Source organism: Diadema antillarum, unplaced genomic scaffold, assembly GCF_040938485.1.
Source record: "Diadema antillarum isolate AM-2024a unplaced genomic scaffold, OU_Dant_1.0 scf00000107, whole genome shotgun sequence".
Lineage (NCBI taxonomy): Eukaryota > Metazoa > Echinodermata > Echinoidea > Diadematoida > Diadematidae > Diadema > Diadema antillarum.
In genome coordinates this window covers 1809300-1836500 of record NW_027270996.1, presented here as the reverse complement: position 1 = coordinate 1836500, position 27201 = coordinate 1809300, and the positions used below count along the sequence as shown (strand labels likewise).

At 38.5% G+C, this 27201-nt stretch overlaps 1 protein-coding gene across 1 annotated transcript; it reads left to right on the top strand.

The window, feature by feature from the left end:
* The first annotated feature begins 3266 nt into the window (after window positions 1-3266).
* Window positions 3267-22190, top strand: LOC139719189 (basic phospholipase A2 homolog LmutTX-like). The gene is made up of 4 exons (XM_071630621.1): window positions 3267-3434; window positions 19027-19177; window positions 20433-20557; window positions 21301-22190. The coding sequence occupies exons 1-4, from the start codon at window positions 3374-3376 to the stop codon at window positions 21546-21548; spliced, it is 585 nt and encodes a 194-aa protein (XP_071486722.1). The 5' UTR covers window positions 3267-3373; the 3' UTR covers window positions 21549-22190.
* Window positions 22191-27201: the final 5011 nt, after the last annotated feature.

The window sequence follows — 27201 nt, the reverse complement described above, 5'->3', positions numbered from 1 at the left end:
AGCCAATTTTCATAAATTAAACCTTGAATCCTTCTTGAAATTGCATGCTCTTTCATATTTCGTAAGATGCTTCTCATTACCTCACAAAAGAATGTTAGAAACCTGAAGTTAGGTCTCAACCAAATTATACGATCCCTTTAAGCCCCGTGATGTATAGCGTCGGTCTTGTGGGCCTTTTTTGTCTAGGTTTGGACTCATGGGCTTTTTTCTTTGCCTAGTGTCAGACTCTTGAGCCTTATTTGCCTATATCAGTGTCTAGCTGGCGGCCCCTTTTGCGTTGTGCCGAACTCATGGAATGTATGTGACTCGTGGCCATTAGGATGACCCCAACCTGGCTGAGCTGTGTATCAGAAATGAGGTATTTGGATTAGTTTGTATACACCGATATAAAGGCACTAAACACTGTTGAATTTGTTTGAATACATTCCTCAGCTTCTCATGAGATCATGGTCCTCCTTCCGGCTTTGTAACAATATTACTATAGAATGTGATCAATTGTGGTCAGAATCGTACCACCTTGCCAATTTCGTTTTTGTTCATGGTCGTGAACCAATCTTTTTGATCCTTTCACGGGGAATCTAGCAGCTTTTTAACAATAGAGAATGAATCATCTTGCGTGCGTCCTTGACAGTAGCCTAATCTTAGTCTTAACAGTGGAACTTTAATAGATCTAACACTGTACCAATGGTAGGAACTCAGGCATTACAGTATATTCAGATTTGTACGACATCTGCAAAGATTATGTGGATATATTATAAAAGCTCATATTATACTCTTTTCGGAGGGAACACAAACTTTATACTCCATGGACATTGTAGTAAAATTATGATAAGTCAGCCATATAGTTATAGTTTGCGCGCTAAGATTTTGTTCGTTGATGTAGAATCTATTATGATTATTATCATAAAGGTCCCCTAAGGCTCTCGTAGTCTTACGAGTCGCGGCAAAGTTTCCGCCATTGAGATCCATCCTAAACCCTTTCTGTGTGATGGATTTTTTACAATTTACACTACGCTATGGGATATTCTGTGCCAATTGGCACTCACGCACACAAACGAGTTATGAAACGAGATCTAATGGGCATAATAAGTACATTGTACTTACAGGGGTAAAAAAAAGAAAGCAGACAAATCTCCACTTCAAGTACACCCTAATATGCTGGAAGATCATGCTAAAAACAAACAAACAAACATGATTTTAACTATTTCCCAGTCTTTGTTATTCATTTCAAGGTATCTATCATTATATTGGAACTTATTTTCTTTATAATGCTCAGATTACTTTATACCCACCTCCTTTTCCTTGTTTTTTTTTCTTTTCTTTCTTGCTACGCTTTAACAGCACTGAGTCCAATTCATATAGGACACTTTATAGGACTACCTATTTTCAGGTGGAATAATGTTATTACATTTGTTGATGCTAGATGGCTGTTTCTTCAACTGAAAAGTTTGTTCGCAAAAACCGATAAGTCCATTTTTGAAGATTTTGAAGTACGGTCTCTGTCATAAAGTACAAAATAGTACCTTTTAAATGATATATTGGTCACAACATATAAAGGTACATTTTTGAAGTTATGGTCAAAAGAAGCAAAAAATTTCTTATCATTCTCTGTATTTTTCTTGACCTTTCATCGCAAATATCTCCATTTGGCAAATATGGACTTATCGTTTTTTTGCGAACAAACTCTTCAACTGTAATCTCCGCATCTCACAGTCTTAAAGAGGAAATTCAGTCCAAATTCAAGTTAGTCTGATACAAAAGAGTAAAATCTTACGAGTTCAATGGTAAAAATTTGACTGAAATTGGATGAAAAATAAGGAAGTTACGACATTTTGAGGTTTTGCTAATTTCTGCACAACAGTTCCTGTACAGTGGATGTGAATATGCAAATGAGTGAGCTAACCATGTCATGCCCTCATAATTTTCCGTTGATTGTGTACAGAAAAAAAAGATGACGAAAATTCAATTTTTCTGTCATTGAAGTCTGAAAAATGACGTTATTCCTGGTTGAATAACTTCAGAATAGTGATCAGTTAGATATACGAGGATATGAGCCTCGAGCATAATTGCGTTTGAATGAAAAACTGGAAATTTCAAAATTTTATGTACAAACTATTATGGTAAGTTGTGAGGGAATGACATATGCTCATTTTGCCATTTAGAATTGCATATGAATATTGACTGTTCAAGAACTGTTTCCCCCAAAATAGCGAAACTTCAAAATGTCATTACTTCCTTATTTTTCATCCAATTTCGATCAAATTCATACCGTTAACTCGTCATATTTTACTCTTTCTTATCACCCTAACTTATATTTGGATCGCATTTCCCCTGTAAGCAAATGTAGTGAATGTCATTATGGAGCTTTGAACAGGGAAGATTCCTGTTACTTGACATTTCAATGAAGAATTCATCCATCGCCCTGGCTGGTATAGGACCTACTATAGTAAACAAGATCCTCGTGTATCCTGCGTAGGCCTATTTACTGAGTGTATGATGTAGTTCGTCCACTGTCACTGAGCGGATATTTAAAGCATTCTGTGGGGAAAATGCACTTGAAGAGCCAATCAAGTACTACTACTGAAATCACGCCCTTTTAATTTAGCCAATCACACACTTACAATAAGGACGCACCCACAATGTAGGCCTATAGTCTCGTGCGAGTCCACTACTCACTACTGGCGATGCAGATAGTCGTGTTCATTTGGATCCTTATTGTGCAGAATATAAATTGACCCATCAAACCTAGCCTGGCCTGAACATTTTCTATAGTCTAGATCATCGTAACAGAAGATATATGTATAGAATGTGAAACACGTTTTTCTTTTTGTTTTTGTTTTTCCTGTGTTCGTAATAATGCACTGTTCAAATCAGGCTTGCTGAAGATAATCATGTGAAAAAAAAACCGGTTAGAAAGGTCTGCGAGCTAGACTTTGCCACATGTTCCGCGTTATTCATGATTTCTCATCCGCAACCCCCGCGGGCGGCCCGGTATATGGCAGCTACTAACGTTAGTACAATTGTACGTAGTCAGAGCGACTGACTGAACATCACACTCCCCTCGACTCTCCTTACCTGCGACTGGCACTGGTTCTTTTTTTTTTTTTTTTTTTTCAATGCAACCCGGCTATAGCATACCGCGTACCGCTAGGGCTCAGCTCGAAGAGCAAAGAGAGAATCGATACTTCCTATGAGTTTACTACGGGCCCCTTCTTTATTCATAACATCACGATACACACACGTAAACGACACACGCACACACCAATACGATAGTACACCGCGGAGGAGAGTGATCTTCCTTGCAAGCTGCGATCTTTTAGGGGTCCCCATATTCTCAGGTTTTCACTTTAGCTGACACCTAAAAAAGTCAGGCATGACGCCGTTCGGTCGCCTGATCACTGTCTTACTAATTTCGTCCACATGCCTGTATCATGGTAAGTCGATCATTGAGGTAGGAAAGCTCAGAAGTGAGAACAAATTTTGACCTTTCATCTTACTATACAAGTCCTAACAGCCTATCCGTACGTACTGTCTTGCATCCGCATTTCCTCTCAGTAGTTTCTCAAGCGGTATGTACACTTATCACTATATCAGTCATGATTTGCAATGTTTCTTTTCGCGTGGGTACGGTGGATGGACTACTACTAACAGTTCTAACATTCAGAGACAACGCATTCATGCGGAGATACTCGGGGGGGGGGGGCCGATCACAAGTAAGAAATTGTAAGCCAAAGAGCGTGTTGACAGGGTTTATGTGTTTCTGTATATTCCATGTTTTGATAGCTTGCCAAATCACCTAGAAAAAAAAAGAAACATGTCAAATTTGTATCTAGTGACCTTCAAAAGCTAAAAGTAGAAGATGATTTGACAGACGAAACATGAATGCAGCGTGATTCCCCTCATCGAGTCATGGGAGTCTAGGACTTGCGAGCAGTTCCCACATCTCATCTACGCAGTGGTGCTAGCTTCCGTAACATTACACTAGATTGTCTAGGCCTACATATATATCTGTATTACTCGAGCTCTAGATCTACTTGTTAAAAAACCCTTACGTTAGATCGGTGCAATGACGGAAGTGGAAGTGCAATATTTTTGTTGCTGCTCCTCGTAGAGTTATACTCATATACTCTCGGCATATTACAGAGATTTACGGTTTTTTTAAATTAAGGATTTACAGAAAACTTCGTGTGTAACGCATTAAGGCACACGCCTCGTGCTTGTCGAATGATGTGCCCAAATACAGTAGGGTCCTACGTTTGACAAAATATTACGCGTGCCGTCATACCACAGTATAAACGACTAGACCTCTATCAGAGTTGGTTTCGAACGCTTTGCTGAATTCTTGTTACTTCTACACACACACAGGTGTACTAACCATCTGCCAACGCGGATCCTTCTCGCATTGAACACTCAGTCACTCACCTCAGTCACTGTACAATCGTGCAGGACTGTGTTTCAGGCGAGTATAAGTATTGAGTGAGATTGGTACACATGTAGTAGCCCTAACTAACTCGTCAATTGCCAGTGCAACTATTTGTACAAGGTATCGTAATTGGTATGGAGGACGGGTAATAAATATGAGTGATATTTGCGCTCAAAGTACACGTTTTGAATTCGAGGGTCACCATAAAATTTCGCTGCAACGCCCATAACTTAAAGGACAAGTTCACCTTCATAAACATATGGATTGAGAAAATGCAACAATATTAGTAGAACACATCAGTGAAAGTTTGAGAAAAATTGGACAATCGATGCAAAAGTTATGAATTTTTTAAATTTTTGTGTTGGAACCGCTGGATGAGGAGACTACTACAGCTTGTGAGTCATATGCGTACAACAGTATAAAGAAAATGTAAAAGAAAATTCAACATATTTTCACTTTTTTCGCATAAGAAAAGAGCACTTGACTTGCCTCTTTCTAAAGGCAGGGGGAATAATATTACCCATAACATTTGTCGGTGACGAGTCAGGGGAATGTGTACTTTTTTCAAAAGACGGAATTTTGTGAAATTCTCTTTATATTTTCCTTATATTGTTGTACGCATGTGACATCTAAGTTATTCATACACTGCAGTAGTCTTCTCATCCAGCGGGTACTGTACAAAAACTTCAAAAATTCACAACTTTTGAACGGATTGTCTGATTTTCCTCAAACTTTCAATGATGTGTTCTAGATACTACTAATATTGCTACATTCTCTCAATCCTTATGTTTATGAAGGTGAACTTGTCCTTTAAGCTCACGTGACTACCTCCTATTCTCATGGTCGGACATCCGGGTATTTTGCGTGTCACGGGGTCATGGATAGCGGTGGAGTGAAAACAAACAGTCGCGTGACAAAGCCTGGAGTGGTAACGCTGTACGTGTTTTCTGCCGGGGCGCCCCGCGAGCATAGCGCTAGCGCAAGCTGTACTACTGTAGCTGTGCGGGCGGCAGGATTAGGCCCTAGGCCTACCCTAAATTAGGCCCTACCCTAAGCCTACTACAGTACTAACGTTAGGCCTATAGACCTACCTGAAGTTTCTATGAGGTACTAAGTAAGCGTAGATATCGGAGTAGGGCCTACTCAAAGAGGTTCTACTGCACATCTGGCCATTTTGTCGGGTCGTTGATCCAGAGTCCTGCCGCGATTTCATACGGGCACAGGTCCAGTCCGACTGCCTTCAACTTGGCAAAAAACCGGGACCGATCAATCGAAAGGATCCAGATTTTTAGAATATTGCTGGCAAGACATGCTGCATGTATCTCATGAATGATGGCACAAATGACAAAATGAATAATGAAAAGCAGTCCCCATGTCTGCGTAGAGTTGCACATAAGTTATACGCGTCGCGTCGCACATGCACATCACAGCATGCAGTATGCGCATAATTATATGCAGGCTTAGCGCATGCAAGCTGTTTGTTTTCACTCCAGTCAACCGGAAGTGACGTGTAGCCGACCGCAAGAATAAGAGACAGAGAGAGAGAGAGGGGGGGGGGGGGGGGGGGGGCATCTAGTTATCTCCTAGTGCTAAAGCGCTTGAAATTACAGTATGTATTATACCTGTAATCCTCCATAGACTTCATTCGTGGCACTCTACAACTGTACAAGAAGGACGTAGAACGCCATTTTAAGTGCATGTTGCTGCGACATCCCCACCATTAGGTCTTATGTCTTTATTCAACATCAGTTCAGTTAATTAATCAAAACAAAATTGAATGACAAGCATAGAATATGACGGTCAATTTAACATAAGTAGAATCTATACCTGAAAATGGTAAGGATCGAAATACAATAGGACCAGTAGCTCCCATCAGTACAAATCGAATCTGGAAAAAAAAAATACGCAGCAGAGATACAGCGTTCGACAAAACCTAAGTAATCATTCATTCTCAAATACGATTACAGAAGATCAAAACTAAACCCAACACTGTTGTTCATTTTTTTAAAGGTATTACTAGTATCGCTACTGATATCTTCGAAACAGAAAAGGAAAAGTCTGAAGTTCATGTCATCATGAAGCCAACTTGCCTATAAAGATAGAAATATCGCTACGGCGACGGGTATGCGTCCGCCTTGATAGTGCATGGTTCTTCAATATCTAGGTCTAGAGTATGTCTTGACAATGTTAGACGGCAGTTTCTATGATTGGCGAATAACTGACATCAAGTTATTGACATAAACACAAAGCGGTGTATACAAAAGTAGTTGAAACGGGCGAATATTAGTACTCCTAATTTTATGGACAGAAACTGTTAAAGGGATAGTACAGTATTGGTGGAGATGAGAATTGGGCTTTTAAATTGTTGCGAGATACCAAGAAAACACTTATGATATAGCACAGAGCATACCATTTTAAGAGGAATTCAAAGTTTATTTGATGAAAATCGGGTGTGGAATTACTGAAACATCCAAAAACAAAGTAAAACAAAGCGATCGTTACAAAGTGTGGGTCCCACACTTTATTAGAATCGCTCTTTTTTGGATATCTCAGCCATTTCAAAACCAATTTTTATCAAATAAACGTTGAATTCATCATAGAATTACATGCTCTTTCATATTTCATAAGAGATTTCTCATTATCTCATCTAAAAATGTTAGAAACCTGAAAATAGGTCTCAACCAGAACTGTACGATCCCTTTAAAGTGTCATGTGTATAAATGTGACATGTTTAAAAGATACCGTACTGTAAATTTATAATTTAAATATGAGGATGTAAGAGCTAAAATGAATAGAAAAATTGCACAAAGTCAACAGAGAGTGGTGATATTTCGTCGCATGTCCAAAAGCTTGTGAAAGTGACGTCATCGAAATGCACCTGTTCAATGCTGCGTTTCAGGCTTTGAGTGCAAGTGATAGTAAACCGGTTTCAGCTGAATCGATGTGGGTAAACGAGTATTAAAACTGACAAAGAATTCACATGTAGTGTACTACATGTGTACATGTGAATTGAAAAGTGTGGCGTTTTCATGAAACACTTTTGTATGCCTTTGTTTATATAGGCCTATATATTATTATTCTAGCACCTAATAAAGCACGCTAACACTGGTTCAACACATCTGCAGCAATGTTCTTTATAACAGGTCTGTACTAAAGTTTCTCGTAGTGTTGGTATCTTATCCAAGTTACGTCTCTATTTACCAAAAGAAACCTTAATTACTCTGTACAATGCCATAATGCCTCATTTAATGTAGTGTAATGTAGCTTGGGGAAATACTTATAAGACTCATATAGATAAGGTGATTGTTCTTCAGAAAAAAGCTGTAAGGTATATTACACATTCAAACTATAGAAGTCCAAGTTTGCCATTGTTTATTCAACTTCATATTTTGCCATTTGAAAAATTAGTTATCTTGAGTTGCTTGATTTTTATGTTTAAGACACAAGGTGATCCGAAATCTTTAATGAAGGATGCGTTTGTGTTAAATTCTACCGTTCATGCTTATAATACGCGTAAAAGTACTCTCATTCATCAACCCTTTGTAAGAACTCAAACTGCCCAAAATTCATTTGTATATGTTTGTATTAGAGAATGGAATAATTTGCCATTGAGAATTAGGTCAGCCTCAACAATATCCAACTTTAAACGTACATGTCGCATTTATCTTGCGGGAAATTTGTAAAACAAGAATTGATCAGGGAAGCTGAATTAAAAGTATATAGTAAAATATAAAGACAAGTATCTTTCTGCAATTTCATGTGAACTACAGTACATGTATGTGCATGAGCGTTTTTGTGACACGTGTTTGTGTGATTGAATGTGTGTGTGTGTGTGCGCGCGTGTGTGTGTGTGTGTGTGTGCTTATGTTGCATCTGTCCTATGTAAATATGTTACTATTACACTGTTGTTAATATGTTTACAACTTTAGTATGTTTTGTTTTATATGCTTATCCGGGACCCCTTTTTTACAAGCTCTGCTTCTTTTGGGGTCCCAAACCATTCATTATTCTAAATGCACGAAACTTGACCAAATTGTAGAAAGAGGCTTACTTATTCCAGAAAAAACAATCAAAAGGAGGGGGGGGGGGGGTTCATGTGCTCGTTTTTGTGCTAGCAGCGCCCCCACGCGACATATATATCATCGTAAGTTCCCAAAATCTGGTCAGGAACCTATGCAAGGATGCCTGGCAGGATGCGTTCATAAATGTCACACTGTACTTCCAAAACCCATGTCATTTTCACGAAACATGACCAGATTGTAGAAGAATTAAGGCTTACTTATTCCAGAAAAACAATCAAAAGTGGGGGTTCATGTGCTAGCTTTTGTGCTGGGAGCACCCCCATATGATACAAATCATCCTATAGGACCCCCAAATCTGGTTATAAACCTAGCATGGGTGCCCTGAGTAGGTGGGATTCATGAATGTCATGCTGTACATTCAAAACCCATGCCATTTTTACGAAACTTTATCAAATTGTAGAAGAAGGCTTTCTTAATGCAGAACAATTGTAAAAATGGGGGATTCATGTGCTCGCTTTTGTGCTAGCAGAGCCTCCTTGCGACAGAAATCATCGTAAGACCCCCAAATCTAGTCAGGAACCAATGCAGGGATATACCCTGCTAGGAATATGAATCTCATGCGATTCACTCAAAGCCCCATTTTTTTTATTTTTTTTTTCAAAAACAAAAAACAAAAAAGTATCACAATTGCAGTGATATGGTGGAAAAATATTCAGAAAGGAAGGTCCATGTGCGTTTTTGTTATTTCCCTTACACAGCCATAATGATATCATGAGGACGCAAGCGTGGAAAACTCCACATTAACATGCTTGTTTGTTTGTTTGTTTGTTTTACCCACTTGCTGTACCCATGTGCAGAAAGCTATAATGGAGGAAGAAGAATGAATGTAAGGAAATGGGAGTTTTGGCGTTAGTCTGACGGTCCTCAAAAGGAAAACAAATCTTAATGTAATGACGTTGATTGTAGATTACATCGTGTTGGTTGTTGCAGTGGTTGGTAAAGTGCGTGTTGTGAACTATGGATATGTACCTTGAGAACACCCCCCCCCCCCCCCGAAAAAAATTCTTTGATTCTCCTTTTGTTGCACCAGATTTGGTAATGAAACATTAATATCTGAATGATTTAAGTGATAAATACATATTTGGTAATACTTTCGTGACCTTGCATTTTGTAATGAAAAAAAAAACACAAAAACAAACAAACAAACAAACAAACAAGCACACACAAACAAACAATATTTTGTATTAGTAATGACAAGTTTAGATCTCATTTAGATTTTAACAGAGATATTCAGATTGTTTTAGTTGTTAGACCTAAAGATGAGGTTGTGTCATATGTTTGTTTGTTGTTGTTGTTTTTTAACACCTAGTCTAGTAGACTAGTAGTCCCCGACTAGGGCCTATAGGCCCTAGGTACCTTAGCACTCGATTTGACCATGTTAATGAACTGATAATGAACTGCATGTCACAAAACAGATCTGTGGATTGAAAATGGAAACAGCTCAGTTCCACTTCCAAGTTTCCCGATTTCGTCGATCAGTGTTATGCTACCATGACCATGTATATGCGGCTCGGAACTTTGCGTAGTACGTACAGATTGTAACGCGTACAGTTGGCACGCAAGCCGAGCGAGGCCGCCCAGCGCGGCCGCGGTGGGGAGCTGTCGGCTATTCGTGGGTGCCACACTCTAGCTCGAACTACTACAGGGGGTGTTTCATCAACGTTTGTCAGCGTTGACAACTGTCAGCACTGACAATTTCAGCAAAATCCTTGGTTTTGATTGGCTGAGATACGCTGGTCACTGACTGTTATGGCGATTTAAGTTGTCAGCGCTGACAAACGTTGATGAACCCCCCAGTAGCAGCTGCTCAGCTCAGCTTGCTCAGCTCATCACTCGTGCGTGCGCTTCTACGCTCTTTGTTACATCACTGAAACCTTTGCAGCTAGGATGCGCACAAACTCAACTGAGGAACGTCCTTAAATAAACTTGAACTTGAACTTGATGTGATACATTTATAGACTAAAAGACTGAATAATGCTGGGAATGCACATACGTCAATGGAACTCATTAAGACCAGCGTTTGAAATTGCTCGATGAATTTTTACAATGAGCAATGATATTTATGATGGAAAGAAGAAATGAATAATAATAGCAGCTAATGTTGACATGTTAAAGCAAGCATATCAATGGAACACAATTGTGTCTGTATGTATGTATTGAGAGATTGTGAGAGAAATATATATGAGGCACGAACATACTTTACAATTGAACCTTCCAAATGTTGATTGTTTTACAGTTGCCATGTTTACAGACGCTGCCATGGCTGAGATAATCAATTGTTACGAATAACCTCCGACGGATTTGGCCATGGGTGCCCCCGGAAACCCGGACTCGCTCTTTAGAATGTCGACCGTGAAGTCCAATAATATTAATACCAAGACGCAATAGCCGTAACACCAGTCTATAGCTCGCTTTGGTCGGTACCGAACCAACCGTGTCCTGACGACCTGCAGGTTCCGCAAGTTATTTTGTCACGTATCTTCTGCGTGATTACAACCAAAATACATCCACCTTTGTGTCACACAGTCACAGAAATGATTATAAAAGGTCATACCGCAGAGACTTTTTACTAAAGGCATAGGCTGTCTTCACATGTTTGTCTTGGGCAAGGAAGCTTTTGAATAAGTGCTAAGGTGTCTGAAAACTATGCACTCGAAAAACGCAAATCTCCGTCAAGACCATTATTATACAGTCACTACCGCCGTAGAACTATGTTCAGGCATCGCAGTGCAATTATATTGTGCTTCCGGATCATGATATACTGTACGCAGATCGCCACCAAAAGGTATAATCTCCAATATCTTCCACCACAACGGATCTACTCTGAAAATAAGGTCAAATAAAGACATAACACTCGAATGATATTGCTAGAAGGCAAAAACAAACAAACAAACAAACAAAAACAAAAAAACAAAAACAAAACAAAAACGACAAATAAACTCCTGCATTAACAAAACCTCTCGTTTTGCGGGAATAAGAAATCAACACTGATAATTTGATTTCATACAGGCGCAGTCATGTAAGTGCAGTACAGTTTGAAATAGTACAAACAATCAATGTAATGGCTTTTGAAGATGGAGTTACATAAACGGAAAATATGAAGAGCTTATGCATGAGCTGCAGACAGCTTCATATGACGAAAGGCATACAAACCTTTCCAGAAGGTTGAATGATTAAAGTTTAGAATATGAATTCATGTTCCTCCATCGCTAGTGCAGAAGACTATACAACAATAAGGCAACCGATGTGAAGAAAATGAGAATTCAACATATTATTTTCATTTTTCTAGCGTGATGAAACAGCACGGGACTTACCTCGCTCAGAAGACAGGGGAATGATATCATCTTGTGTCGATAACAAGTCGAAGAGATGTGCAGTTGAGTTGTGAGATCACGTCGTCTAACTTCTAACTTCGCCATCTAACTTCACAAGCCCTTTCACCATGAATTATCTGTGTGGTGCTACCAAAGCAATGAAGAGTAATAAGGCAGCTGGATTAGATGATATCCTCTGTGAGCAGATCAAACATCTTGGACCTGTTGCACTCCAGTGGCTGCTTGACATGCTGAACAGATGTCTGAGTGACAACACCTTGCCAAAGCTATGGAGGAAATCCAGAGTGGTCGCCTTACTCAAACCAGGCAAAGACCCAGCCAGCCCAAAGAGTTCAAGTTCAAGTTCAAGTTCAAGTTCATATTTATTCGTTTTTTCCACAATATATAACACAAACATAAATCTCACTTTCTTAAGTGACAAAATCAATGCATACAATTGTACAGAGAAAACAACAATAATAGCAAAAAAAAAAAAACTAACAGTAGCGATACATTGCAATAGTTGCTAAGATAACGAAAGTGAAATAGTTTTCAATATATGCACTGTGTGAAAAAAACGAAGGGACCCACTAAAAAGACAGAGCTTGTAGAGTGTGGGCCCCTCGTTTATTAGAAGTCCGATGTAAAAATTGAATTGAAAACAGCAAAAAATCCGCACAAAAAGTTCGTCACAAAAAAGTTTGGCAGCCCACTAAGAGACAGACGAACAAACAGTTATACATAAAACAACTATATACAAACAGAGTAATGAACAGAGTTACAGACCTATCTCCCTGCTCTGCCACACATACAAGCTCTTTGAAAGGCTCTTACTCAACCGTATCGCCCCCTTTGTAGATGAGCTCCTCATTCCCGAGCAGGCAGGCTTCAGGCCAGGAAAGTCCAGTACTGGCCAACTGTTGAATCTCACACAGTACATCGAAGATGGGTTTGAGGAAGGGCTGATAACTGGAGCAGTTTTTGTTGACCTCTCTGCGGTCTACGATACAGTGAACCATAGGATTCTTACAAGGAAAGCCTTTGAGATGACCAAGGATGTCACGCTGACACAATTGATCAAGAACCTGCTTTCAAACCGGCGGTTCTACGTGAATCTGAATGGTACCCGCAGCAGATGGCGGAGACAGAAAAACGGTCTCCCGCAAGGAAGCGTCCTTGCCCCGCTTCTTTTCAACATCTACACGAATGACCAACCAACCCATCCAAGTACAAGGAGCTACCTGTATGCTGATGATCTCTGCATTGCCTCACAGAAGCAATCCTTTGAAGAGGTGGAAAAAGCACTCAGTGATGCTCTGGCAGGTCTAACTCCTTACTATGCCACAAATCACCTACGTGCAAATCCTGAGAAGACTCAACTTAGCGTCTTCCACCTTAAGAACAGAGATGCTAACCGACAACTGAGGGTCAGATGGTATGGAAAATGGCTTAAACACACCAATATGCCGATCTATCTATGCGTCACACTGGATCGTTTCCTTACTTACAAGGAGCACATTGCCAAGACAAAGGCAAAAGCTGGACCAAGGAACAGCATATTGAAGAAGCTTGCTAATACAAGATGGGGAACAGATGCCAAAACTATCCGCACCACAGCTCTTGCTCTATGCTTCCCCACTGCCGAGTATATGCAGCCCCTGTCTGGTGTAGGTCATCCCATGCTGCAAAGATCGACCCAGTCCTGAATGCAGCTTGCAGAGCTATCTCTGGATGTCTGCGACCAACAAGAGTAGATGACTTTTACTTTCTGTGTGGTATTGCCCCACCACACATCAGGCGAGAGGTCTCAGCACAGATGGAGAAAACCATGCAAGCAAGAAATTAACCCTCGCCACCCACTCTACAATCGTGAACCTGCTAAAAAGAGACTCAAATCCAGACGCAGTTTTCTCCATTCAACCGAATCCCTCGATGGCACCGCCCACGGTCGAAGGATTCCCCTATGGTCCAACCACCTCCAGTCTGTGACACATAAGCTCTCCTATGGACCAAGTGAATCACTCCCTCCGGGTTCAAGTGAGGCATGGCCCACCTGGTCATGCCTGAATCGCCTACGGACAGGAACAGGACGATGCAAAGTCCTCATGCAGAAATGGGGCTACAATAGGGATGGAGAAACTACTTGCAACTGCGGGCAGGACCAGACAATGCAACATCTTTTGGTCTGCCCCCTCCTACCAGAGCCATGCACTGTCAATGATCTGGAGACTTTCAACACCAAGGCCAGATCCTGCGCTCTGCACTGGACAGGACTTGTGTAGTGACTCGAGAAGAAGAAGAAGAAGTCGTCTTGATGTCATTCTCGCGTCCGAGAAAGTGATGGAACGAGACTAATAAGAGATCTCGCCTTCGCGACCTCATGCGAGAAGTCACCGAAAGAGAGATCTGAGATCTCGTCCTCTCGAATTCTTGGGTCCGAGAGGCGAGAGATAAGAACTCATCTTCTCAACTTCTAGAGTCCGATAAGGCAAGAAAGCGAGAGATACGAACTTATCTTCTCGACTTCCTGAGTCTAAGAAGACAAGAAGACGAGAGATAAGAACTCATCTACTTAACTTCTTTAGTCCACGAAGGCAAGAAGGCGAGAGATAAGAACTCATCTTCTCGTCTCATTGAGTCCAAGAAGGCGAGAGATAAGAAGTCATCTTCGTGACTTCTCGCGTCTGAGAAGGCGAGAGATAAGAACTCATGTTCTCGACTTCTTGAGTCCGAGAAGGCGAGAGATATGAACTCATCTTCGTGACTTCTCGCGTCTGAGAAGGTGAGAGATAAGAACTCATCTTCTTGACTTCTTGAGTCCGAGAAGGCGAGAGAAAAGAACTCATCTTCGTGACTTCTCGCGTCTGAGAAGGCGAGAGATATGAACTTATCTTCTCGACTTCCTGAGTGTAAGAAGACAAGAAGGCGAGAGATAAGAACTCATCTACTCAACTTCTGAGAACTCATCTTCTCGACTCCTTGAGTCCAAAAAGGCGGGAGATAAGAACTCATCTTCGTGACTTCTCGCGTCTGAGAAGGCGAGAGATAAGAACTCAATTTCTTGACTTCTTGAGTCCGAGAAGCTAAACCATGATATAGGCGAGTAGGCGAGAGACAAAAACTCATCTTCTCGACTTCTTGAGTCCGAGAAGGCGAGAGATAAGATCTTATCTTCTCGACTTCTTGAGTCTAAGAAGGCAAGAGAAAAGAACTTATCTTCGCAACTTCTAGAGTATGAGAAGGACGAGAGATAAACGCTTATCTTCTTGTCTTCTTGAGTCCGAGAAGACGAGACATAAGATCTCATCTCGACTTGTTGAGTCCAAGAAGGCAAGAGATGAGAACTTAACTTTGCATCTTCTAGAGTCCGAGAACGCAAGAGATAAGATCTCATCTCCTCGACTTGTTGAGTCTGAGAAGGTCAAAAGGCTAGAGATAAGAAATCATCTCATCGACTTCTTGAGTCCAAGAAGGCAAGAGATGAGGACTCATTTTAGCAACCTCTAGAGTCCGAGAAGGCGAGAGATAAGATCTCATCTTTCTCGACTGCTTTAGTCCAAGAAGGCGAGAGATAAAATCTAATACTCGTTTACTCACATCGATTCAGCTGAAACCGGATTACTCATCACTTGCACTCAAAGCCTGTAACGTAGCATTGAACAGGTGCCAGAAGGCTAGAGATAAGAAATCATCTTCTTGACTTCTTGAGTTGAGAAGGCAAGAGATAAGATCTCATCTTATCGACCTCTTGAGTCCAAGGAAGGAAGAAATGAGAACTCATCTTCGCAACTTTTAGAGTCCGAGAAGGCGAGAAATAAGATCTCATCTTCCTCGATTCTTGAGTCCAAGAAGGCGAGAGATTAGATCTCATATTCTCGACTTCTTGAATCCGAGAAGGCCAGAATACGAGAGATAAGAGCTCATCTTCTTGACGTCTGGAGTCCGAGAAGGCAAGGAGGTGAGAGATAAGAACTCATCTTTTCGGCTTCTCGAGTCCAAGAAGGCAAGAAGGTGAGATCTCAGATGTCCTCTCAACTTCAATTCAATTCAATTCATTTATTTTCATTCTTCTTCTTTTTTCTTTTTTCAACAAAAACATAACACAAGAAAGATCAAGTTTTACATCATAAAAGAGAAAATTTGTCTTAATTGATAAATGGTATCAATAAACATAGGAGCGCATACTGGCAAAAAAAATAATACAAAGTCATGATTCAGTTGAAAAAAAAAAGGAAGAAAGAATAGAGAGGCCCACTAAAAAGCAAAGCTTGTAGATTGTGAACCACTCATAAAACCTATGAATTACTTATTTACAAACACTTGTGACGAATATAATATACGACAGGACGGGACAAAACAGAAGAAACACAACAACATGACACAACTTGCCAGAATAGATGAAAAGTATGGAAGGAAAGAAAGAAAAAAAGAGAGAATGAGAGAATACCTACACACTGAACAAGGGAAATGGAACAGAGGATGGTAGAGAATGTGCTTCATAGAGTTGGTGCTGCATGCAGCTGAGCAAAGATTGTAATGGCTACTTCTTTACGTAATAATGAATTCAGTGTTTGAATGATTGGTGGGTGGATGATGAACCCTGAGGTTAACAAAAAGTATAGCTGTTTATGGAAAAAAACAGCTATAGTTTTAGTTAAACTCAGGTCTTCTCGGGTCGGAGAAGGCAAGAATATCTCGCCCCCTCGACGTCTTTGGTCCGAGAAGGCGAGATGGCGAGCGGTGATATCTCGTCTTGTAGATATTTTCAGAGAGGGGAAAAAAGCTTCACAAAATGTAACATGATTCCTTTGAACCCGTCAATCCCCAGTGACCAGATTTCTGTAGTTTTGCACTGTAGCGCTTTATCATAATTGGTTGTTGTTTTTATTAAAGCATCTGATTGACAAAATGTCATACATTGACGCAGATAAGCACCGAATTTATCAGTGTCTAGTATAGTAGTAACCGTCATGGGCATGCATACATACTCAGGCTTCGACCCTACGACCGCCTGATCACGAGACAGGTTGTCTCTGTCAATATGTCATATACGGTACGATACAATTCTTTTTCATAACTTGGAATATCCTCCCCCTTTCATCTTTTTTTTTCAGTCGTATATATCATTACAAAATTTTATACCTTGAGCTGGCAGCATATTACACCATAAAAATTAATATTTCTTCCCTAGATAGAGCAATGATTTTAATTGATTTTCTGATTTTGTGCTAATGAAACGAATTTAATTTTACATACTTACTTACCAAGTGTGATTTGCCAATAATTTCTATCATGGCTGTTACTAAAACACACTGAATAATCGGTGGTTATATTTACGTCGATGAACGACGTCACGATAGTTTGTAAATTAGTTGAAAAAAAAAAATCTAGACGCAACGGTTATTGATTTGAATATTGAAGATAACATGATAAATAATAAAGAAAGAGAGAAATCCAAGAAAATTAAGTGATAATACTTGTGATTATTGTTTAATCTATATCATTAATGTCATTGTCATTACCACAATAACAGTAACAACAGAAATGATAACAACAATAATAATAGTAACGACGCAACAGTGATACGTCATTCGTGCACATCATCCAATGTTAGGCACTCGAGGTACGCAATGATTGGTAGAAACATAATATACCAAGCACATTATTGACAGCAGATCATAAAAAAATAGAGACACGGACCATGAGGAGCGGGATGATATTTTGCCGAAATGATCCCAACTCCCACTAAAACAAGAAAACCTAGATGAGGGAATGAGATGTAGCGACTAACTGCCTACAATCACAATGAAAACCGATCACCGGGCACCAAGGTAACATACATTTTTTTTTCTTTTTTGTAACCCAACACATGAGACATTTCTCATGATTTCTAGCTTGAGTATTGAAAAGAGCAAGACTCTCTTTATACCAAATGTGGTGCAGGGTTGAATGCATATTTCCGTCTATATTCATGACCTGAAAAATCTACATCCGTTCATCTTCTTCAGCACGCTGCTTTTGTTACGGAGATAAGAACAAATCTGGATCAGTTACAACGAGGAAGAATCGATTTCGAACACAATCATTCTTATAATTATCCCCTCGTGTGCGGAGGTGACTCTCCATATTACAAAGGACAGCAAGAAACAACACAGCGATAATGGGAATCCCATCCGCCAAGTTTCTTGGTTACTTTGGCAGAAGCCCATATGTGAAACAGTTCATCTACTCGGTTAACTCATTTTGGACCGTCAGCCGATTGGCCACTGACTTTATTTGCACAAAAAAACATCAACAAGCTGCCAACTGATAGCATTGAGAAAGTTAAGGGTTAGCGTCCTATACTCAAGAGCCGGATCCACTAATAGGGGTTTTTATATTATTATCTCATAGAGGAATCTCCGATCTTGCCTCATGTCGCCAAATGTTGACAGTGTGGCTCTCCAGATGAGACATCAAAGTTTGGTTAGCTGTCGTATCACATGATCGACACATGTTTTACATGACGATGTTTGGTTGCCATGCTCTCCCTATCCATAGTTTTCCTGCCTGTTGCCAAAAGTCTTGATTGTTTGGGTAAGCGTGCAGTGTCTATATGCATGCATAAAGTATGCATTTATATAAATATAACACACACACGCACACACACACACACACACACGCACACACACATATGTATATGTCACGATATTCTATGTACATATGGAGAGACAGACCATTATGTACATTGTATGTGTATAATATTTTTATACTTGTGTACATGTATATTAATTTTTGTCATCATTGTAAAGTACGCTTTGTTTCTAGTCATTCATAGAATACATTTTGTATCAAACTTTATGATTTGTATTTTTTTTGTGGCAATTCGTCAAACATGTCATTTATCAATTACTTTAGTGACCGCTCTTCAGATTCCTCATAACAGCGTTCACATCCCCCCCCCCTAAATTTCCATTGAATATGTTTTTATGTGATTCCTCGAAAGTGGTCGAACTTCCGCCTTCATGACTAATAACAGAATTTGTTGTCTGTTTCTTGGGATTGGGGTGATTGATCGCTTTGAAAATGTGATTGCTAAATAGTAATGAATTGTTCTTTTTCACATGAAATAAACCATTACTGGAACTTGAACTTCAGTTGCATCGCCACTTACAGTTGTACCATTCAGTAACGCAGCTCTCCGTGTTTGTGCTTTTGTTCATTATAGTTCAGGCAGCCGCTTTCAGGGAACGGAGATCACTGTGGGAGTTGAACACGCTGATTAACTGCTTCACTGGACGAAGTGGTCTCTTGTACAACGGCTACGGCTGCTGGTGCGGGTTTGGGGGTAGCGGAAGACCGGTCGATGGAATCGACAGGTGGGTCGGCTGCATTCATTATATAATATGATGGTATAAAGCTTACCCATTTCTTCGTCAATGTCTCAAAGTTTAAAGTAGACCTCCGGATGATTTTCAGATTTTTACAATTGAACAACTATAAATTAGTTACACTTAGGACAGAGTTTCAGGATTTGTGATAATTGGGATGAAGAATAAGAATACACTGTATTTTCAAAATTTAGAACAAACTGCAATGAACAAGGATGACGACATCGCAGAGTCACCATAGAATGCATGAGTTGGGGCTCATGGAAGCAGAACAAAAGAAGAAGGCATGCATAGATTATACACAGGTGAACTCGCAAGCAAGCGATATTGTAATGAAATTACACTGCTTTATCTCTGAAATATGTGAACCTCCTATGTCATCATCCTTGTTCAGTGTAATTTGTTTAAGGTTTTTCAAAGTATTGTTTCTCTGCTCAAGAACCACAATGAATTCCACAAATCTATACATGGAGTTGTCGATTTATGTTCTACATGATGTGAAATTATGAAAATCGTCTGAAATGTCCCTTTAACAGCTATGTGGCAAAATGCTCCAGACTTGGGCTATGGAATAAGGGTCACGTTAAGAAAGAGAAAAAAATAAAAATAAAGAGTGAGGAAACGAGTGAGAGAGAAAGATGAATGTATTGACCATTCATAATATTGTGAATTATCTCTGCAAACGGGAACTAGCTCTTATGTTGAAGTTCAGGTTGTCTTATTTCATCTCCAACAAATTGTGAATACATTTAAACATTTGGATATTATGTGATCTTTTGTTTCATCAAATTCACGTTCCCCTTTCGCAAAGAAATTTCGTTTACCACAGTTACCCCTTTTATAATTCAGGAGTGAGATTTATCCGAACACTGTATCATTAAGCACACGCGAAACACTTTGTTTTTCAAAAATCTTTATTTGATTTTTATGGTTTTACATACAGAACTTTCATCTTGAATGTATGCAAGCAGTATGCACTCAACAATGATTCATTAAACGAAAAGAGAACAGTAGGTATAACATGAAAACATGGAACACGTACGTTATTTTTTTTTTGAGCACCTGAAGGCAATGATTATGTGTTCATCTTATTTAGATTCAAGATTCAAGATTCAACTTTATTTTCACCTCCATCAAAATGAACAAAGAAATTATGTACATTGCATATGCACGGGATATTTGTGATTGCACGGGATATTTATTCAATACGGTACAAAAAGTTCAATGGTGCTGTCTTTTGTAGATGCTGCATGGAACACGATAACTGCTACGGGCGTCTCCAAAGTGAAGACTGCGGCGTGTATTTCCTGAACTACGGCTACACAAAGCGCGACTGTGGCCAGCGAAACGTCAAAGCGGTCTCCTGCAGTGAGTCGCTCCTTTCGAATCTACAAAGAATCAGACAACACGACATCGAAGTTGACCTCTCTGTAAAGTTGGCACTTCATATTGATAGGCCCCTGAAAAGTTGATTCACCTTTCTAAATTCGATTTCCATTGAAATCGAACGAATAAAACACGTAAAGTTTCGGAATGAGGAATTTCTGGAGTCTGACAATATGTTTCGCCAGAAGAGCGATATCATGTTATTTCAGTTAGGTCGTATGTCTCGTGGTGACGAGGCTGATCTTCGTTCGATTTCTCTTTCATATTATGATGAAAATAATTCGCTTTATTGTCTTTCCACAATTTAATGTTCCAGTATTCCAGGTGTTTGGAAAGGGAAGGGGGGGGGGGATAATTTTTAACCATCACCACGGGAAAAAGATAGACCATATAAAGACGTTTATTATGTTCTATTCCGAAATGGATACTATTGGCCTTTTTTCACATGTCACAAACTAATCGGCATAGTTGTATGTGACTGGTTTTCCTTGTCGCTCTAAATTAATAAACAAACTGTGTAATTAGCTTGTTAATAATGAAGTAGATTACAACTTCCCTTTTCGGTGCCATCCTTCCAAATCATCATTATTGTTACTGTCAATATTATTATTGTTATCATTATCATCATAATTATCGTTAATGTTTAATATACTATCAAAACATAATTACCATTGTTATTGTAATTAGTGTTTTTTTTTTTTCTAATCTTCGCATTTCTCCCTCAGCTGATAACATAGGCTGCGGCCGGGAGCTCTGCGAGTGCGACAAACAACTTGCCAAATGTCTACTGATAAACGTCGACAGCTACAACAAGGCCTTCGCCAACTTCGAGAAAAGCTTCTGCGACGTCCAGAGAGGGGGACTGGTCATCAACGACATCGTCGAATCGAACTCGCCGATCTCCGTTGTGTCCGGTGATGAGGCAGCCTCGTACCGAATCGATGACGGCACAGGGATATACCAGCAAATATAGTTCAGTTATCACCGAAACCTTGTACGAACATTCGTACTATAATATTTGTGTATGTGACCGCCTAGCTCAAAACCCAGAAAATTAAGCCAAAACGAGTTTCTTATTTTCTACATAATCAGAGTAAGACATAGAGAGTAAGACCCAAGCTTAAAAATCATTTATTATTTGTTGAAATTGGACCAATCTGATCTGTGGAAGAGTTAGGATGTTTCATAGAAAAAGGAAAAAAGAGGATTTAAAGATTACGATCACTAAGGTGTACTGTGCAGAAGTACCAATAATAGACTCATGTTACTTCCCAGAAACAGCGCCTCTCTGAAAATAAAAATGGTCCTAAAATAGTCAATACAGCCATAGCCCTATTTCAACATTTTCAAGTTGCCAAATTTTGATAGTAGGTACAGAAAAAAGAACACTTACTGGTAAAACCAACATAAAAAAAAAAATGAGTTGGTCAACCCAAATGATTTATTTCTTTTGGTCTATTGCAGAGAATGATAATCTGCCAATTTTTTGTGGGTTTTGAGCTGGGCAGTCACATATTAGGCACGTGAGTGAATAACAAGTCTTCACTATCAAAAGCAGCTAAATTGGGAATATCTACCACTGAGTCGGCCTGCCTCGTGCAAATGTATACAACTGTCAAACGTCCAGAAAGTTATGAACATAGAAAAAGGATCGATGATCCCATGGTCAATTCCAATCATCATTTCGGTTTACTTAATCCCTCAGTTCATAAGTAAGAGATGAACATGTAAAATGTAAGAGGTAAAAAGGTTATTTGGACCAAAGTGGGCTTTGAGACCAATGACGAGGCAAGGTTCTTGAAATAATGTAATTACGCAATACAGACGCACGAGACAGCTGAGTAAATTCTGTATTTTGTAGGTTTTTAGTTTACCTGTACAGGCGGCATGAAAGAATACAAAAATTACAATATGACGAATGTCTAGTTTGCACATGTTTTAGATTTTTTTTTCTTAAACTGGTGTTTTTCTGCTTTGCTCTATGCATTTGCTAGGTGATGCAAAGTACTTGATATGGGGGGGGGGGGGGGGTATCGTTCCCCTCTCTTCAAACAATTTGATAGTACCACGCACAATAACAGGGCTAATTTAATATTTGCCTCCGCCCCCCCCCCCCCCCTCCCCGTTGCTACTCCTAGTGGTCCAAAGTGGTCTATGTGGGATGGATGTTAAGGTATTTGCCTTTGTATCTGCATACCCCGTCGCATAGCTTCCGTGTTTTGTTGTTTTTGTTTGTTATTCCGCAGGAATAAGAAAAGCAAGCTTTCATGAAATGAAATCCGATTATAGAGACCTTCCTGTTTGTAAATTATATGTCAGTCTCCCTGATCACCCCCACGTCGGGACATTTCTGATTTACATCTCTAAACATTGTGAATGTTGGTTACTCTGCTCTTAGTCATGTTGAGGAGACAAGATCAGGTCTTCTGATCACACAAATTATTGATATCTTTATTTTTTTTACTATTTCATTATAGGATTTGAATCAATTACAGGTACGTACATGCATTCCATCCTGTGTAGTAGGCGAAAATCGCTGTGAAATGCGTGTACATCACAATGTGAGATTTGTACTTTTTTCATGCCTATTTTGTACGTACGGAAGATACTTGGGTATTTGAACTTTTTTTTTTTTCAACACGAGGCTATGTACACTGTTTGTTGTGTTATTGGACCTGCGTAATCCTTGCAATGCATGTCCGCAATTTTTCATAATGAAACATTTCTTGAAGAATTGAATATCATTTGCCGGAAAGTTCTTTTAATTTGTCAGATATCTAAGGCAAAAGTGTATTCAATTATATGTTGTCGTCACAAACAAACAGACTAACTCACACATACGCACACTCACACACACACACACACACACACACAGGCGCGCACACATATAATGCATGCATCAACAACAAAGATGCGGAGTTAGATGAAAGGTTATAATTAATTTTTGTCTTGATTAGGGTCTGTGCAAAACAGATTTGCAATGAAATTAGTCCATGCATTTTATAAATACATGTTCTTTCTCGCTTTACCTACGTTGATGTAAAAATGTTTCCAACTTTTTCAACTTGAATATATACTACTAAATAAGGCGTAAAGCATAATTCTTCTTGTTATTACAGTGTACATACATTTTGAAACTTTTGAGTACGTTAAATGGTGCGGTTGGTACTAAAATAAGTATGTGAGACTCATGCACGTGTATATATTCACTTGTGTACTGTAAAATGTCAATATCTCGCTATTTCTCCCTTTTTGGATATCAGTATGACCCAGAATGTCGCATTAAATTCGGCTATGTGAATTTACTTAGACTCGAAGATTTTTTTTTTTTCATTTCACACATGCATGTTCACATGCATTTTTTTTAATTTTCATTTCCAATCAAGCACAGGTAATACACTTTGACATGATTACATGTATTGGAACATAATAATACACATTGGTTCTTAAAAGAACTTCATGGAAATGGAAATTGAGGGGTTGCTAAAAAGCGAACTTGTAGATTGCAGTCCCCTCACTTACGTTACATTACTACAATACATTAATTATATATGACTTTATAACACAATACAACGATACATGTACCGTACAATTGTACAAGCTAATCATTGGAAGTATACAGTTTTCATTCAATCGAATCGGATGGTTACATGAAGTATACGCTTTCACATGTATACACATACACATAGACACAGACATACACATACACATACACATGCACATACACATACACACATACACACAATCACACACACGTACCCACATACACATACGCACACACACGCACGTACACACACATGTACGCATCCACATACATTGTGCACACACAGAAGAGAGTAGGGAAAGAGAGGGCGGGAGGGGGAGAGGGGGAGTAGAAAGAGCGAAGGGCAGGTCAACATTCTCGATGCAGGGTGAAGAAAAAAGAACAACACTTCCAAACAGTCAAACTAATCATGGGGTACATATGAGCTAATCAAATATTTCTTTAAATTACTAGAGAATGATTTCAAACTAATGGAATCTTTTATATTTTTTCTCAAGGGAATTCCAAAATTTTGGGGCACTGTAGATAAACGTGGATTTTGTAAATAGAGTTCGGGTAAGGGGCAAATCATATTCATCTGTTTGACGAGTGGGGTATTTATGAATATTTTTATTCTTATTAAACATATTTTCAACAACTAAAGGAAGTGAATTATTATACAAACTGTACATGAATTGACCAAGGTAATAATAATACAAATCCCTTACTTTCAAACCCTTATTCTCCACAAATAATCCGTCAGTATGGGAATATTTGGAGGTATTACATATTACTCGAAGTGCTTTTTTTTTTATAACAAAAATAATCTATCCAAATAAGTTGAATGTGTATTTCCCCATACTATAATTCCATACGTTAGATAAGGTAAAATTAATGTTGAATATAACATTAGCAACTTTTTAACAGAAAAACAAAACTACTTTATTAATTACACCTATGTTACTGGAAATAGTGCGGCATATACAATCTATATGCTGTTTCCAAGAAGATTGCAGTGAAACTCGTAAATAATTATACAGTACTCTGTTGATCTCTCATCTCTTATGCGAGTGAAGTGGTTAACATCATGAACGATTGATAGGAAAGACAATCTTCAATATAAGTACCAATGAAAAGAAGGTGATAACGGAAAAGTATATATAAATGTATATTTGATATATAATTATGTATATATAATTATATATATACAGCTGTATATACAAAATTATATTTATATATATATAATTATATATATATATAAGTATATATATATAATTATATATATATATATATAAGTATATATATATATAATTATATATATTTACAATTATGTATATATATATATATATATATATATATTTACAATTTTACATACAGGCTATTTTGCATTTTATGCTGAGTATACAATTGTATATATATATATACACGATGTTTTTGGTCATAACTTCCAGAAAATTTCTTTTCATGCAACAATTGAAGTGAGATATCAGGGATGAGTTTTCTTCAATTTATCTTCCTCTGTACAATTTGAATTTGTAAGATCACAACTGCTGTGAGATACAAGTTTCGGTTGAGATGAGGCTTCAGATTTCAAACGTGTTTTAATGATGATCTTTATATTTTTCATATTAGTAAGAAACCTTGTTATGAAATATGAAAGAGCATATATTCTTAAGAGATTTTCAAAGTTAATTCCGTTAAGATTAGTTTTGAAAAAGCGATCCTAATAAAAGGTGTGGGACCCACGTTTTATTAGGATTTATTAGCCTTACTTTGTTTTTGGATATCTCAGCTTGATGATGGCGTTATGCTATAAACCAATTCTTATCAAACAAACTTTGCATTCTAAGAACTGTATGTTCTTTAAAAGCTGAATACTATACCATCCTTTTCAAATGCTTGAAAATCTTCCCAAATACTAGGACATGTAGTACACCATTTGTGAAAAGATGTCACATCTATAATTAGTTGTGATGAACAATCAACTCTCCCTGAATGAGTATTATGCTCTTAATACATACGAGAATACTGCTTGAAATAAACGGACATTCGAAACATGTCATTCACGAAAGTGTTATATGCTATTAATAACCCTACTGTTATAGATGTAACGTGCGTGTCATATAAGGGAAACACACCAGGAAGAAGTATGGTTAGTACAGAACAAAGTAAATGTCCACTGTTAGGATAATCATGGACAATAATCTCATGGAATATCATACTTAGAACATACCAGTACATCGTATACAGCATGTAAGCTTGCTGGGCAAATATGTAGAATCGAACACTATCAACTGACTACACTGACAAAAAAACTTGGTTCTATCAATCTATGTATAATTCGAGCGCATGCTTTATTCTTTATGGACTAGAAACGTGGGGAGCTGTCTAAAATTCGTATAGAGATAAGTTTTGTTTACTACAGAAGAAAATTATGATAATGAGCAAAAGTATTCCATGTTTCGACAACGTTGTTATTAGATGGTTATTGCAGGTAACACTTACCTATCGAGTAATTGCTACGTTTTTATATCATTTGGCTAAAAATTCATTACCGTAAACTATAGATAATTATGCACATCCCTCAAACATTATTATCAAGATACAATTCAACAACTAACAACTTTATCAAATTACACATGTTCTCAAAAAGAAAAAAAAACTGCTCAGTAACCGTACAATGTTTCATGATCAAAGTATGCAACCTACTTCACAATTTGTCTTACATTGTCTCTTAAAGATTGCTTATGATTTCGTGTGCTCCGTATTTAAACTAGTGGATATTTCAGTCCAATTTAGACTATATCCCGACTAGTTACTGGAAGATCTTGTTCAAAAAGATAATGACTGTCAAAAACTGACGGAGACAATTTGTCAGCGCTTCCTTCAACATGCAGACACATAGAATGTGCAATATGTGATCTTGTTTGCACTTGTACACAACAATTACGTGCCTGCTTTGTTTGTCAGTATAGGGACTGTGGAACAGTTTTCATGGGTGGTGGTGGTGGGGAATTTGGGATAATGACTGCTTTAAAAGGATAGTATAGTATTTATTGAGATGAGAATTCAGTTCTTAACGTTTTGCGAGATTCTTAGACAC